The sequence below is a fragment of the Mobula hypostoma genome, chromosome 24 (genome assembly GCF_963921235.1).
Source record: "Mobula hypostoma chromosome 24, sMobHyp1.1, whole genome shotgun sequence".
NCBI classification, from domain to species: Eukaryota; Metazoa; Chordata; class Chondrichthyes; order Myliobatiformes; family Myliobatidae; genus Mobula; species Mobula hypostoma.
The window spans coordinates 10,013,189-10,030,459 of NC_086120.1; the positions used below are offsets into that span (position 1 = coordinate 10,013,189).

At 43.3% G+C, this 17,271-nt stretch overlaps 1 protein-coding gene across 2 annotated transcripts in view; it reads left to right on the top strand.

Moving 5' to 3' along the window:
- kdm4b (lysine (K)-specific demethylase 4B) overlaps positions 1 to 17,271 on the top strand; it is a 576,222-nt gene that overhangs the window by 263,181 nt on the left and 295,770 nt on the right. For both annotated transcript variants that reach the window (XM_063032523.1, XM_063032524.1), the window contains one exon: positions 11,682 to 11,819. In XM_063032523.1, the coding sequence (XP_062888593.1) occupies positions 11,682 to 11,819 (138 nt within the window). The remainder of the gene's footprint in view (positions 1 to 11,681; positions 11,820 to 17,271) is intronic.

Genomic DNA, 17,271 nt, shown 5'->3' on the forward strand with positions numbered 1-17,271 from the left:
AATACTTTTTCTCATTATTCCTGGCTATTTTTAACTCAATTTGCACATTCCTTTTTTTACCAATTGGCAATTGATGATCAAGCTATACATGTACCTATTTCTGGTTATTATGATTATTGTGCTTAAGGTGTTTTTGCTTTAAATAATGTGTTTTGCTTCACATAATGATCACTGATGTGCCTTACCTTGATCTACTCTGGAGGATTTACTAAACCTGACACTTCAGCTGCACTTTGAAAATGATGAGTTTGTCATTCGATCTCTAGGTTAATGAGACAGTCTTGTCAGATTTGAATGTAACTATCCTGCACCTTCAGGCTCAGTAAATATTTTCCACCTATTTTCCTTAATGATATAATCAGTTCTTCTTGTTAAAAATACATTGAAGAATTCTTGTTAATTTGAATCCCACTAGATGAAAAATTTATATAAAAGTATAAAATTAATACAAATAAGTTAATATAAATCTTATATGAAAACAAAATAAATTATTGGCAACATAGCAAAGTTGTTTACTGCTCACTTTAAAATACGTTTCAAATTTGCTACTTCATGAATCATACCATCCAAGAAAGCACCTGGAACATCTTGAAGAGATGAAGATTCTGGTTTTAGTTCTTCCAATTGCTGGGCCTGTCCCTCCTTTGTCTTCCTTCATCTATTGATACGCTTACATTTTACACAGTTTACAACTCTTACGCCCATTAACAAATCCTTCCATTCCTTTCGTCCCCCATTTTTAAGTTTTCCTAAACTCATCCAGTTCACTTCATCATCCTTTGACATTGTTTTTTTAAAATAACCACACATTTCCATTGCTAACTCTATGTCCAGTTTCATCCCTTTTGTCAAGTTCTTTTGTTGTTAATTACTTTTAATTCTACATTAAAATTAAAACTGCTCAAGGCCTGAATATTGGTCTTCCACCAGGGCAAGGTTTTGTTGTTATATTTCCCATTCCTGAAGACAAATATTGGCTGGTATCAAAGGTCTGCAGGCTTACAATACATGAAATGAAGTGAGAGATGGTGGCGAGTACTTCTAACTCCTTACATTTGTGATTTGTTCAGTATTTGTCAGTTAGTGCTTGCTGATGTTGGCTAGCCGTACCCTAAGCTGTGACACCTCTTCCTGCTGATTTTAATTGTACTTCACCTGAAATACACTTGCCATTTGCCCCAACCTTATGCTGGCTTACATTCTGGATATTACAATGATTTAGTTTCTAAATAGAAATGCTATGTTTTTGTGAGTAGAGTTGTTCACTTCTGATTAAAAGCATATATACTCATCGCAGTGTTGACAGGTTCATTACAATTGCCAGATTTTTAACTACACCTAGACACCCATGGGAGTTAACTCCATTGTGAAAATCTTGTAGCTATTGTAGATGTTTGAAGAATACAAATGATCTCAGGCTTTGTGTGGATGTAAGAAAAAATCATACTGTCAGTTCCATGTCATCATGACCTAGACAACAAAGGAGCGAAAAGTGAAAAATGACATTTGTGCCATAACAATGCCAGGCATTGATCATGTCCAAGAGAGAGATGAAATATGAATCTAAGCAATCTAATCACATTTTCTTCACATTCAGTGCCAGGCCATGATGTTCACTGGGTCTTCAATCACCAATGTCTGAGAGTCTGCATTGACCAGAAACTCAACTGGGTTATGTAAGAAGCAGGGTATCTTTTGCAAAGTACCTAATCTCTAGATTCCTCTAGGTCAGTGGTTTCCAAACTTTTTTCGGTTATTGTCCCCTTGGCTCCCAAACTACATCCCCAGGGTCCTGCTTTCGCTTTCTGGCTATTACATAAAAACTATAAAGAATTCTGATTTATGATGCACAATTAAAAACATTGCAAATTCAAGCAGTGACAAATAATTGCAAAAATCAGTGAAATCTATTTAAAGCTACAAACAAAATTATTTTAATTACAGTAAAGTAATTTTCATGAACAATTTTAGAGCATGCCTTAGTAGTCCAACTACTTCATTGCTTTTTCATCTTTCCATGAGATTGATGGGCTTGGTGCAGTGATATCAGTTTCTCAGCATCAGGCTGAATGACACTCAGAAGGCATGTTGGATCCCCATGTTCAATAATTTACAAACGCAAACAACAGGAATTCTGCAGATGCTGGAAATTCAAGCAACACACATCAAAGTTGCTGGTGAACGCAGCAGGCCAGGCAGCATCTGTAGGAAGAGATGCAGTCGACGTTTCAGGCCGAGACCCTTCGTCAGGACTAACCTTCAAGGTTAGTCCTGACGAAGGGTCTCGGCCTGAAACGTCGACTGCATCTCTTCCTACAGATGCTGCCTGGCCTGCTGTGTTCACCAGCAACTTTGATGTGTGTTGCTTCAATAATTTACAGTCTGTTTTGTTGCTTTGAAAGAAGTTGGGCAACTGCCCTGAAACAGCACTCCATTAAATATGATGTTAGAAAGCCAATAAAGAACATCTTGACCTTTTTTCCACAGTGCAGGATAACGTTCCGAGACTTCTTCCTGCAACCAAAAGTCTTTATGATTTTTTTAAATCTTCGGCTTTAACTCAAAGTCATTTTGTTGTGACAATAGTTCTTCCTCGATCCTCCCTGTTAATTCCTCATTGCAGTGTTCAGGAATAGATTTATTATCCAATTTGGAATTGGGATCAAGAAAAGATCCTAAAATCTCTCTGACATATCTTTATGCAGCTCACCCAGATGGGCACAGCATACTTGAAGATCACCATCTGGTATTCTTTCTTTCTCTTCCAACTCAGAGACCTTGAAATTGGAAAAGGTCACGATGGCCAATGTTACACTTAAGTAAGGATAACTTGGAAGAAATGTGGAGATGACTGATTTGACGTTGATAAAGTTCACATACTTTCCTTGCAATTGAAGACCAATTTCATTAAACTTTGTGAATAATTCTGACAAATAAGTATAAAGAAATAAGCCTAATATTCTTGAGTTGATTACTTAATGAAGCATTTGAGTCTTCAAGGAATTTGATCAGTTTCAAAAGCGCATAAAAGCATCCCAGGCACTTTCCTTTTGAAAACCATCTGACTTCTGTTTTTCAACAGCAAGCATTCAGACTGTACATCATTTTCAACATAAAGCTGTCAAAATAGTTAAGAATTGAGAACATGGGACTTGATTTTATTTACTGCTGTGTTAACAGTATTTAATGATTTGTGCAGCTGATCACAAGGGTTTTTTTACAACAGGATGTTATCTGTGAATTACACTGTGAATGGTAAATATGTTAGGTACAGGTTTTTTGAGTAAAATCGTAGCCCCATGGTGGCTTCATGGTGTTTTATAAGCAAGAGTGGTATCTCCTTTGAAAAATTGCTCAACAACCTGAAATGCTGACTCCCCCTTTGTATCTGCTTCTCGTCCTCTTGCAAATAACAACTCTTGAATCATGCATTCATCCTTTGAAGCAAACATAACCAAGAAGCAAAGATTTGTTGTCTGGCAAAGTTGATACATCCAACTGCAAAGCAAGTTCTGTTGTCTTAAGTATTTTGCACAAAATCTCTTCCAGTTACTCAGACATTTCATCTATTTATCTTTGAACAGTTATTGCTGAACGGAATTGATTTAATTATTTATTTACTAACTGCAGTTCTTCTCCAATTTAATGGGGATTTCCAGATTTAGCAATGAAATTTTGTATGAAGCATGCAAACCATTATTGTTATGTTGTGAAGTACTGGCAAACATGTTTTGAAGTGTTTTCTTTTGCTGAAAGTTTTCACAAAGTGACTGAAAATGAGCCAAGTTCTTATTTGCTTTATTGGAGTGCATTCACTTCAAATGTTCAAGGAGCCGGTTTCATTGTCTCACTTGGAAAAACTTTTTCACACAACAGATACACTGGCTGCTTTTGGTTGCTTGGAGCTGGTATAAACCCATATTTCAGATATTCCACATTATACTGTCTACATTTCTTTTCCATTTGTTCTTCTGCTGCCATGATCAAATGGATTAACAACCACAGTCAATTGCCAATTGTTTAAGTCCAACCTCGGTTGCTATGATCAATAAAGGGGAAGGTTATGATGTCATCATAACCCAACTTTGCCTATAGGTACATTAAGTGGGGCAGTGATGTTTCGTTTGGGCTATGGGATAGAGAAATATGAGAAATTCTGAACTTTACTCCATTGAACGCCATACCATAATTCACTGGTATTGCGTCACTATCTTATACTGTATGGGAGTCGTATTAGCTAACACTACTACAGTAGTGAATGGCAACAGTGTGCAGGCCAGGCCTGGTAATAACAATTTCTTCAGTCTAGATTTTTCATGATATGCCACATGCAGAAGGGTCACATTGTTTTTCAACAACTATAACGTGTTTCGAGCAAAGTCTTAAGAGAACGGTGGGTTAGCGAGAGATGAGATAATTAGGTGATCACTGTAATCAATTATGAGGCACTGAGGATCAAGTGCATATAATAAATAATTGATTTCTTAAATTAAGCCTGTAATCCCTCAGCTTCCCCCCTTGCTACCAATCCCTCGCCCCACTGCCCCCTTTATCTTTATTGCCCTTGCCTTCAATCCCTCACCCCACTGCCCCTTTATCTTTATTGCCCTTGCCATCAATCCCTCACCCCACTGCCCCCTTTATCTTTATTACCTTGCTACCAATCCCTCGCCCCACTGCCCCCTTTATCTTTTTGCCCTTGCTACCAATCCCTCAGCCCACTGCCCCCTTTATCTTTATTGCCCTTGCCTTCAATCCCTCACCCCACTGCCCCCTTTATCTTTTTGCCCTTGCCTTCAATCCCTCACTGCACTGCCCCCTTTATCTTTTTGCCCTTGCCTTCAATCCCTCACCCCACTGCCCCCTTTATCTTTTTGCCCTTGCTACCAATCCCTCGCCCCACTGCCCCCTTTATCTTTTTGCCCTTGCCTTCAATCCCTCACCCCACTGCCCCCTTTATCTTTATTGCCCTTGCTACCAATCCCTCGCCCCACTGCCCCCTTTATCTTTATTGCCCTTGCCTTCAATCCCTCACCCCACTGCCCCCTTTATCTTTATTGCCCTTGCCATCAATCCCTCACCCCACTGCCCCCTTTATCTTTATTACCTTGCTACCAATCCCTCGCCCCACTGCCCCCTTTATCTTTTTGCCCTTGCTACCAATCCCTCAGCCCACTGCCCCCTTTATCTTTATTGCCCTTGCCTTCAATCCCTCACCCCACTGCCCCCTTTATCTTTTTGCCCTTGCCTTCAATCCCTCACTGCACTGCCCCCTTTATCTTTTTGCCCTTGCCTTCAATCCCTCATCCCACTGCCCCCTTTATCTTTTTGCCCTTGCTACCAATCCCTCGCCCCACTGCCCCCTTTATCTTTATTGCCCTTGCCTTCAATCCCTCGCCCCACTGCCCCCTTTATCTTTTTGCCCTTCTTCAATCCCTCGCCCCACTGCCCCCTTTATCTTTATTGCCCTTGCCTTCAATCCCTCACCCCACTGCCCCCTTTATCTTTATTGCCCTTGCCTTCAATCCCTCACCCCACTGCCCCCTTTATCTTTATTGCCCTTGCCTTCAATCCCTCACCCCACTGCCCCCTTTATCTTTATTGCCCTTGCCTTCAATCCCTCGCCCCACTGCCCCCTTTATCTTTATTGCCCTTGCCTTCAATCCCTCGCCCCACTGCCCCCTTTATCTTTATTGCCCTTGCCTTCAATCCCTCGCCCCACTGCCCCCTTTATCTTTATTGCCCTTGCCTTCAATCCCTCGCCCCACTGCCCCCTTTATCTTTATTGCCCTTGCTACCAATCCCTCGCCCCACTGCCCCCTTTATCTTTATTGCCCTTGCCTTCAATCCCTCGCCCCACTGCCCCCTTTATCTTTATTGCCCTTGCCTTCAATCCCTCGCCCCACTGCCCCCTTTATCTTTATTGCCCTTGCCTTCAATCCCTCGCCCCACTGCCCCCTTTATCTTTTTGCCCTTGCTAATTATTGCCCTGCCTTCAATCCCTCGCCCCACTGCCCCTTTATCTTTATTGCCCTTGCCTTCAATCCCTCGCCCCACTGCCCCCTTTATCTTTATTGCCCTTGCCTTCAATCCCTCGCCCCACTGCCCCCTTTATCTTTATTGCCCTTGCCTTCAATCCCTCGCCCCACTGCCCCCTTTATCTTTATTGCCCTTGCTACCAATCCCTCGCCCCACTGCCCCCTTTATCTTTATTGCCCTTGCCTTCAATCCCTCGCCCCACTGCCCCCTTTATCTTTATTGCCCTTGCCTTCAATCCCTCGCCCCACTGCCCCCTTTATCTTTATTGCCCTTGCCTTCAATCCCTCGCCCCACTGCCCCCTTTATCTTTATTGCCCTTGCCTTCAATCCCTCGCCCCACTGCCCCCTTTATCTTTATTGCCCTTGCCTTCAATCCCTCGCCCCACTGCCCCCTTTATCTTTTTGCCCTTGCCTTCAATCCCTCGCCCCACTGCCCCCTTTATCTTTATTGCCCTTGCCTTCAATCCCTCGCCCCACTGCCCCCTTTATCTTTATTGCCCTTGCTACCAATCCCTCGCCCCACTGCCCCCTTTATCTTTATTGCCCTTGCCTTCAATCCCTTGCCCCACTGCCCCCTTTATCTTTATTGCCCTTGCCTTCAATCCCTCGCCCCACTGCCCCCTTTATCTTTATTGCCCTTGCCTTCAATCCCTCGCCCCACTGCCCCTTTATCTTTTTGTCCTTGCCTTCAATCCCTCGCCCCACTGCCCCCTTTATCTTTATTGCCCTTGCCTTCAATCCCTCGCCCCACTGCCCCCTTTATCTTTATTGCCCTTGCCTTCAATCCCTCGCCCCACTGCCCCCTTTATCTTTTTGCCCTTGCCTTCAATCCCTCGCCCCACTGCCCCCTTTATCTTTATTGCCCTTGCTTTCAATCCCTCGCCCCACTGCCCCTTTATCTTTATTGCCCTTGCCTTCAATCCCTTGCCCCACTGCCCCCTTTATCTTTATTGCCCTTGCCTTCAATCCCTCGCCCCACTGCCCCTTTATCTTTTTGCCCTTGCTACCAATCCCTCGCCCCACTGCCCCCTTTATCTTTATTGCCCTTGCCTTCAATCCCTCGCCCCACTGCCCCCTTTATCTTTATTGCCCTTGCCTTCAATCCCTCGCCCCACTGCCCCCTTTATCTTTATTGCCCTTGCCTTCAATCCCTCGCCCCACTGTCCCCTTTATCTTTATTGCCCTTGCCTTCAATCCCTCACCCCACTGCCCCCTTTATCTTTATTGCCCTTGCTACCAATCCCTCGCCCCACTGCCCCCTTTATCTTTATTGCCCTTGCTACCAATCCCTCGCCCCACTGCCCCCTTTATCTTTTTGCCCTTGCTACCAATCCCTTGCCCCACTGCCCCCTTTATCTTTATTGCCCTTGCCTTCAATCCCTCACCCCACTGCCCCCTTTATCTTTATTGCCCTTGCCTTCAATCCCTCACCCCACTTCCCACTTTTATCTTTATTGCCCTTGCCTTCAATCCCTCGCCCCACTGCCCCCTTTATCTTTATTGCCCTTGCCTTCAATCCCTCGCCCCACTGCCCCCTTTATCTTTATTGCCCTTGCCTTCAATCCCTCGCCCCACTGCCCCCTTTATCTTTATTGCCCTTGCCTTCAATCCCTCACCCCACTGCCCCCTTTATCTTTATTGCCCTTGCTACCAATCCCTCGCCCCACTGCCCCCTTTATCTTTATTGCCCTTGCCTTCAATCCCTTGCCCCACTGCCCCCTTTATCTTTATTGCCCTTGCCTTCAATCCCTCGCCCCACTGCCCCCTTTATCTTTATTGTCCCTTGCCTTCAATCCCTCGCCCCACTGCCCCCTTTATCTTTATTGCCCTTGCCTTCAATCCCTCGCCCCACTGCCCCCTTTATCTTTTTGCCCTTGCTACCAATCCCTCGCCCCACTGCCCCCTTTATCTTTATTGCCCTTGCCTTCAATCCCTCGCCCCACTGCCCCCTTTATCTTTATTGCCCTTGCCTTCAATCCCTCGCCCCACTTCCCACTTTTATCTTTATTGCCCTTGCCTTCAATCCCTCGCCCCACTGCCCCCTTTATCTTTTTGCCCTTGCCTTCAATCCCTCGCCCCACTGCCCCCTTTATCTTTCTGCCCTTGCCTTCAATCCCTCGCCCCACTGCCCCTTTTATCTTTATTGCCCTTGCCTTCAATCCCTCGCCCCACTGCCCCCTTTAACTTTTTGCCCTTGCTACCAATCCCTTGCCCCACTGCCCCCTTTATCTTTATTGCCCTTGCCTTCAATCCCTCGCCCCACTGCCCCCTTTATCTTTATTGCCCTTGCCTTCAATCCCTCGCCCCACTGCCCCCTTTATCTTTATTGCCCTTGCCTTCAATCCCTCGCCCCACTGCCCGTTTATCTTTTTGCCCTTGCTACCAATCCCTCGCCCCACTGCCCCCTTTATCTTTATTGCCCTTGCCTTCAATCCCTCGCCCCACTGCCCCTTTATCTTTTTGCCCTTGCCTTCAATCCCTCGCCCCACTTCCCACTTTTATCTTTATTGCCCTTGCCTTCAATCCCTCGCCCCACTGCCCCCTTTATCTTTTTGCCCTTGCCTTTAATCCCTCGCCCCACTGCCCCCTTTATCTTTATTGCCCTTGCCTTCAATCCCTCGCCCCACTGCCCCCTTTATCTTTTTGCCCTTGCCTTCAATCCCTCGCCCCACTGCCCCTTTTATCTTTATTGCCCTTGCCTTCAATCCCTCGCCCCACTGCCCCCTTTAACTTTTTGCCCTTGCCTTCAATCCCTCACCCCACTGCCCCCTTTATCTTTATTGCCCTTGCCTTCAATCCCTCACCCCACTGCCCCCTTTATCTTTATTGCCCTTGCTACCAATCCCTCGCCCCACTGCCCCCTTATCTTTATTGCCCTTGCCTTCAATCCCTCACCCCACTGCCCCCTTTATCTTTATTGCCCTTGCCTTCAATCCCTCGCCCCACTGTCCCCTTTATCTTTATTGCCCTTGCCTTCAATCCCTCACCCCACTGCCCCCTTTATCTTTATTGCCCTTGCTACCAATCCCTCGCCCCACTGCCCCCTTTATCTTTTTGCCCTTGCTACCAATCCCTCGCCCCACTGCCCCCTTTATCTTTTTGCCCTTGCTACCAATCCCTTGCCCCACTGCCCCCTTTATCTTTTTGCCCTTGCCTTCAATCCCTCACCCCACTGCCCCCTTTATCTTTATTGCCCTTGTCTTCAATCCCTCACCCCACTTCCCACTTTTATCTTTATTGCCCTTGCCTTCAATCCCTCGCCCCACTGCCGCCTTTATCTTTTTGCCCTTGCCTTTAATCCCTTGCCCCACTGCCCCCTTTATTTTTTTGCCCTTGCCTTCAATCCCTCGCCCCACTGCCCCCTTTATCTTTATTGCCCTTGCCTTCAATCCCTCGCCCCACTGCCCCCTTTATCTTTTTGCCCTTGCCTTCAATCCCTCGCCCCACTGCCCCCTTTATCTTTATTGCCCTTGCCTTCAATCCCTCACCCCACTGCCCCCTTTATCTTTATTGCCCTTGCTACCAATCCCTCGCCCCACTGCCCCCTTTATCTTTATTGCCCTTGCCTTCAATCCCTTGCTCCACTGCCCCCTTTATCTTTATTGCCCTTGCCTTCAATCCCTCGCCCCACTGCCCCCTATATCTTTATTGCCCTTGCCTTCAATCCCTCACCCCACTGCCCCCTTTATCTTTATTGCCCTTGCCTTCAATCCCTCGCCCCACTGCCCGTTTATCTTTTTGCCCTTGCTACCTATCCCTCGCCCCACTGCCCCCTTTATCTTTATTGCCCTTGCCTTCAATCCCTTGCCCCACTGCCCCCTTTATCTTTTTGCCCTTGCCTTCAATCCCTCGCCCCACTTCCCACTTTTATCTTTATTGCCCTTGCCTTCAATCCCTCGCCCCACTGCCCCCTTTATCTTTATTGCCCTTGCCTTCAATCCCTCGCCCCACTGCCCCCTTTATCTTTCTGCCCTTGCCTTCAATCCCTCGCCCCACTGCCCCTTTTATCTTTATTGCCCTTGCCTTCAATCCCTCGCCCCACTGCCCCCTTTAACTTTTTGCCCTTGCTACCAATCCCTCGCCCCACTGCCCCCTTTATCTTTATTGCCCTTGCCTTCAATCCCTTGCCCCACTGCCCCCTTTATCTTTATTGCCCCTGCTACCAATCCCTCGTCCCCTGCCCCCTTTATCTTTATTGCCCTTGCCTTCAATCCCTCGCCCCACTGCCCCCTTTATCTTTATTGCCCTTGCCTTCAATCCCTCGCCCCACTGCCCGTTTATCTTTTTGCCCTTGCTACCAATCCCTCGCCCCACTGCCCCCTTTATCTTTATTGCCCTTGCCTTCAATCCCTTGCCCCACTGCCCCTTTATCTTTTTGCCCTTGCCTTCAATCCCTCGCCCCACTTCCCACTTTTATCTTTATTGCCCTTGCCTTCAATCCCTCGCCCCACTGCCTCCTTTATCTTTTTGCCCTTGCCTTTAATCCCTCGCCCCACTGCCCCCTTTATCTTTATTGCCCTTGCCTTCAATCCCTCGCCCCACTGCCCCCTTTATCTTTTTGCCCTTGCCTTCAATCCCTCGCCCCACTGCCCCTTTTATCTTTATTGCCCTTGCCTTCAATCCCTCGCCCCACTGCCCCCTTTATCTTTATTGCCCTTGCCTTCAATCCCTCACCCCACTGCCCCCTTTATCTTTATTGCCCTTGCCTTCAATCCCTCACCCCACTGCCCCCTTTATCTTTATTGCCCTTGCTACCAATCCCTCGCCCCACTGCCCCCTTTATCTTTATTGCCCTTGCCTTCAATCCCTTGCCCCACTGCCCCCTTTATCTTTATTGCCCCTGCTACCAATCCCTCGCCCCACTGCCCCCTTTATCTTTATTGCCCTTGCCTTCAATCCCTTGCCCCACTGCCCCCTTTATCTTTATTGCCCTTGCCTTGATGAGTGCTGCTCAGCATCTCTTGAGAAATTTGACTCCAGCCAGCATTAAAGCAGCCCACTTCTTCTGTCTCTTCATCTATTTCCCTAAACATCCCTCCATCTCCCTCCAACCCCCCAATCGTTAACATAGGTGGCTGCAGTGTGGCCTGCACACTTGCTCAGGCCGCTGCTGCCATCAAAAAGGTCGAGGGCAGGAGGTGCATGGGAGCACCAGGAACTGCAGATTCCTCTCCAAGTTGCACTGATCTAGAAATATATCATTGATCTTTTGTTGTCACTGGATCTAGATCCTGCTCAACAGAGTCCAGTACCCTCAGCTAAGACAAGACACAAGTCCCATTTCAAATACAAAAAGGGATGGCAGTAAATATAGGTCTTGCCTGTGTTGCAAGGACCTAAAATTAATTTAGAAAAAGATCCTGATGTATTTTTCAACAACTGTACTAACACATCCACCCCATTTCCCATTAATCATTTCCCCCCAAAATATCTTTACCTCACCATCATCATGAACAGCAGGAAATTGGTAATTATTTTGTATTCATTTGAAACTATTAGTCAACTTGAACTATATGACAAATATAAAGTACAGAGTTCAGATTTATTTCTAATTTCCCTACTGAGCAATGGGGAATCTAACTATTAATCAAAATGGTTTATTACTGACAACATGGTCTTTAGCTTGTACTTTTTCATTGCAGATTACACAAGAGGCTGGTGAGTTCATGATCACCTTTCCCTATGGCTATCATGCTGGTTTTAACCATGGATTTAACTGTGCAGAATCGACTAACTTTGCCACACTTCGCTGGATTGATTATGGGAAAATGGCTACTCAGGTAAGGGGCTGTAAACTCTGTCTAATTGGTATTCATACTTATTTAGACTGCTTGTTTGTTGGATGTTAGATCTCATTGTACAGTTAGAAGTTATTAAAACAAGGTTCATTAGGCAAATCATTTTGTAGTTTCCCTCTCCCCGATATCTCAATATTTTCTCCCTATTTTCCCTTTCCATAAATCTGTTATTACTAAATAAAAGTCAAAATCATCAACATTTATTAAGAAATTATTGTCAACAGTGTCCACAGTTCATGATGACCATGAGATGCTGCTAACAGCAATGGTCATGCAGCCAAATAATGGACATATCTGAAGTATTTGAAACATTCTTGTGATTTCCAGATGATCGTTACTGATGTCAAATATGTATCTCACTATTCAGATTAATTTACTGTGCTGGTTAATAAGGATATCAGCTACATTAGCAGATGTGGGTAATGGAGAAATCTGCTTTTTTGTAATCAACCTCCTGAAACGCTTCAGTGTGATTGGCAAGGAGCTACAGGATGAGGGGTTGCTTTGTGATCAGTCTTGAAATATTGTTTATCTGTTGTATAATTAGACTATTCAATTTGTTATTATGCCTGTGTTCCCCACGCTGCTTAGATCCAAAAAGATAAATAATTTAAAAACTTAGAAGTTTTGAATGTGTAAACATATTTCGAGATTGTTCTTTAAAACCTTCTGAATATGGTACTTTCTGAGAAAGCTTTTATATAATTTATTCCTCCTATTGGAATTATAATTGTGTGTGCGTGTGTGTGTATGTGACCCAAATGAGTGAAGTCCTGTCAGCTATAGTATGTGAGAAGCAGGAAATGAGATTTCCTATTTCAGATTTGTGCAATAGACTTGAGTTTTTTTGACTAATAGTTTTCTTTTAAGTTTATAAAATATTACCTGAGAGGAACAGTTGTGAAAATACAATTTATAGCTATTGGAATTAAAGCAGAAAATAATAACAGACGTCCATTTTCGTCCAAAGAGTTTATTCAAAGCAACATTAAAGATGGGAAGAAGAGCACAACTAAGATGAAGTTAGCCTTTCTAATTCATACATGTTGTGTTGAGACCATTGGCACATCCAAGACAGTATGCATGTGTAACTGCCCATGATTTGCCATCTTGAATTGCTGTAGTGAAGGTGCTTTCACAGTGTCGTTGAGGTCAGGAACGCTGGGATTTGGGTGGAGCTAGTCTGAACAGTGGGCAACTTAGAATTGATGCCATTCCCATCTTCTATCTTTTTTGTCACTCTGAGTTACAAGGTGGTGTCTTGAGATGTCGCAGCAAGTTTCTAAAATATATCTTGTAGCTGTTGCGGTCTAGTTATTGCAGCTGATTTCGGAAGGAGTAAATGTCACTCAAGCAGTTTTTCCTGGATAATGCTAGCTCTCTTGAATGCTGTGTTAGTGCTGCACTCTTTTAATCAAGTGAAAAGTGGGATGGCCTGTGGAAATGAAGGCGTGCTGTTGAATGTTCAGCTTCCTATTTGCTTTTATAGGCATAGTTGTTAAATACTGTAGTTTCTCAGTTCAAACCTTTGATTAATGTTAATGCCAGAATGATAGTGGTAATAAACTCAAATGCCAGGGTGAATTAACCATTCTTGTTAGAGATGATCATTGCCCTGAATTTGAGTGAATAATCAGTGGGTAAATGTTCGTCTCCCACTTCTGATTTTGTGGAGGATGAACCTGTTAATGCTTATATGACAAAGACACATTTCTCTTTTGTTTTCTAGAACTTTACTTTCAATATCTCAGTTCAATACATGAGGGCCGTCACCTTCACAACCCTCAATTCCTTTTCTTCCTCCAGCGTGCACGCACATGCCTACTAAATACTTATAGTCCAAAAGAACAAAACTCAACAGAACCGACAAAGAGTGATAGGATTGAGAATCAAGGAACTCATACAGCTGCATCCAGTGTCTGAAATGGTAGGCTGCCGGTGATGTTGGCACCTTCGTTAGTGCCGAAACTGCTGGTCAGAGGCACTTGGAAAACTGTACACAACTTTCAAAATCTCTAATATCATGAATGCTTTTGGAATATAGTAGGTATTGAAAATGAATGAAGAAGTAAATGGTCAGAGGAAAAGTATTAAAGTATTTGAGAAAGCATGGGATCCAAGTTCTGAACTTGGATAATATCTTTGTAACCTACTTCCTTTTAATTGATGCTCAGCCACAAATTGGGTGAGGCTAGTAGATAAATGAACCTCCTTTAATGGGGGAATAGAAGAGAGAGGGAGAAAGAGAACTGATTATGTTACAGGGTTGAAGTGTATAGCCTGGCAGAATCTGGATCATAGTGAAGAAAAATAAATATAATGGTTTCCGCGGCATTAAACTGATAACTGGTGAGGGAGAGCTGAGTAGGAAAAAGTAATATTAACAGTGGCTCTGACGAAAATGATGGGGAAGAGAGTAGACTAATAGTCAGAAATTGTGCCTCAGGCACAGAAGGGAAACTGAACGACCTAAAAACTAAAAAATGTGAAGAAGCAAACATAGGAAAAGTTGAGCAGAGTACCTGCCCACCCCCATCCAAAAATTTGCTTGATGCATTTGTATAAGGAACAGAATGAATGGGCATACGTTCAATTGGGAAGGTATGACAAGTTGGCCATTACTGAGTCAAAGCTTCAAGGCGATTAGTACTGAAAATTAAATTCATTGGTTTACGATTTCTGCAGAAAAGATTGGGTGAATGGTGAAGGAGAAAAAGGGGAATGGTTTTAACAATTGGAGATGAAGTAACTTCCATGATTGAGGATATAGTGGGAGATAATCAGGCAGTGTAGAGTTTGAAATAGAATTTAGATATAAAAAAGGATTTACAATTCTTGTGAAAGTGTGTGTGAGACCTCTGGTAATAGTTATGAAATAGTAAATTGTGTACATCTAAAATATCAGGGAATATTCGGGCAAAGGCGGAGTAGTTTTAATTTTGGACTTGAGTAGGCACCACGGTAGCTTAGTGGTTAGTGCAATACTATTACAGCTCTGAGTTCAATTCTGGCATCCTCTGTGAAAAAGCTTGTCTGTTCCTTCTTGTGACTGTGTTGGTTTCCTCTGGATGCTCCAGTGTCCTTCCAGAGTCCAAAAAGTACCAGTTATTAGGCCAATTAGTCATTGCAAAATGACTTGTGATTAATTGGTGGGTTACTGGGCATGTTCAGTACTGTATCTCTAAATTTGGCATTCAGACAGAATGACTAACTTGGATCTCAAAGTTAGTGAATTTTTAAAAAATGATTTGGAGTGGTATTGTATAACAAAATATTTTGGAAGAAAAAACTAGATCTGATAATGAGGAATCTGATTTAGTTAACAGCATAATTTATGAGCACTTGCAACTATGATATGATCAGATTCAATGCAGTGTTTGAAAAGAGGCAAGGCAAGACAATAGCAACAATTTTGGATTTGATTAAGGCTTATTTTCAGATGCCACAGTAAAGTTGAAAACTTTATTTTTTTTTACAATGAAGATAAGATCATTGGGAGGCATTAAACAAGGAATTTGATGCAAGGTAGAACCAGTTTTATTTTCTTAGGGCATTGGGCCCATTAAATCTTAGTTGTCTCAGAGCAATTCTTTTCCTTTGCTCATTCTCTCTGGAAAAACATTGCCCCCATACTCCTTACAGTTTCTACTATTCAAATACCCAATAGGTTCAATTAACTTCCTAACCTTACCTGCATATCTTAGGAGGTGGGAGGAAACCAGAACATCTGGTGAGAATCCATGGTTTCACAGAATGGACATGCAAACGCCACACAGCACTGGAGGTTAGGATTAAAGCTGTGCCACTAGCTGCACCACTAAATGGGAGTTCTATACATAAGACAGGTATGCATGATTTGATTAAAGGGCTGATCAGTGGCATAAATAGAAGAAAAGGTGTACAAAGAAGATGAAAAGATGCACTGACAATTGGAAACTATACAAAGAATAATAACTGAATAACTGAAAGGTCAAAATCAACAATGGAAGTAATCAGTAGCAATGATCAACTGATAATTTGTGAAGATATTGATGGGCCACTGTTTTGAAGCATCTTGTCCTTCTGGTGAAGGTGCTCCTACAATGCAGTTGAGTTGGGAGTTCCAGGCTTCGGACCCAGCCAAAGAAGGAATGGCATTTTGTAGATGAATTGCAGTACCTGCCTGAGCAATGTAAATCCATGTACATTGACTATTAAAATTTCAGGAAGATAACAAGATAAAGGAAATTCCTAATGGAACATTTACCCCATTTTCTAAAGGACTGTTTTGATCAGGTAGAAGCCCTTAGTAATAAAACCCTTAGAGCACACTGTGAGCAATGCGGGGTACTGGACCATTGAGAAAGGAGTATTTCCTGCTGTTAATTTGGCAGCATTCAGAATGTTTTCTATTGTCTTGGAAGGAAGGGAGATTAGATTTACCGGAGTGATAACTGAACATCAAAGATAAAATTACTAGGTAATATAGCTTTATTCATTGGAATTTAGATAATTACTATGTTGTTTCATAGTAATAAAAGGAAATGGCAATGTAAATCAAAACTATTTTTGCTGGTTTGAGATTCTAGGACCAGTCAGAATGTATCAAAATATTGGGCTGGCTTTTCAGTTGGAAGTTTGCAACACTTTTTGCAAGGAGTAATTGTTGCGTGGTTAATGGTTTATTTCAAATCTGTGATTGTTAGAATTTTGTTAATTAGACATATTAAAATGCTTGGAATAAAGGTGGGTTTATAGCGTTGTTTTTGTGACACTACTCAGCCAGCTAATCTCTCTCACTCCTGTTTGTTCCTCATTGTAATTGGAGATTCTACCAATGACAGTGGTGTCATCAGCAGGTTTACAGATGATATTTGAACTGTGCTTAACTGCAGTCATGAGTGCAGAGTAAGTAGAGCAGTGGTCTTATCAATGAGGAGGAGATATGACTCCTGATTTACACCAGTACTTGACTGTGGTCTGCCAGTAGGAAAGCTTAGGATCCAGTTGCAGAGGTAAGTACAGAGGCCCAGGTTTTGAAGCTCAGTAATTATTACAGAGGGAATGATGGTGTTGAACGTTGAGCTATAATTGATTAACAACCTAATGAATGCCTGATGTAAAATGAGATCCGTCATCATCTCATTGGTGAACGTGCATGAAGAACTGAATGGTATACTCATCTGATGTTCTTACCAAAGCAGAAAATGCACAGATACTTCAGCATCCCACATGGAGAGAGAAGCACTCAATGTTTCTGGTCGATGTCCTTGTGTTAGGACTGTAAATGTCAGTAGAAAATAGTGTAATATTTTGACCATGTCCCGATATAGATAAAACCAGGAACAAGAGACAATAAAATGAAGCATCAGTGATAAGGTGGAAGGCAAAATGAAATGCTAAGTAAAACAAAAATTCAAAGAAAATATTTATGGCCTTTTGTGTCACACAGCTT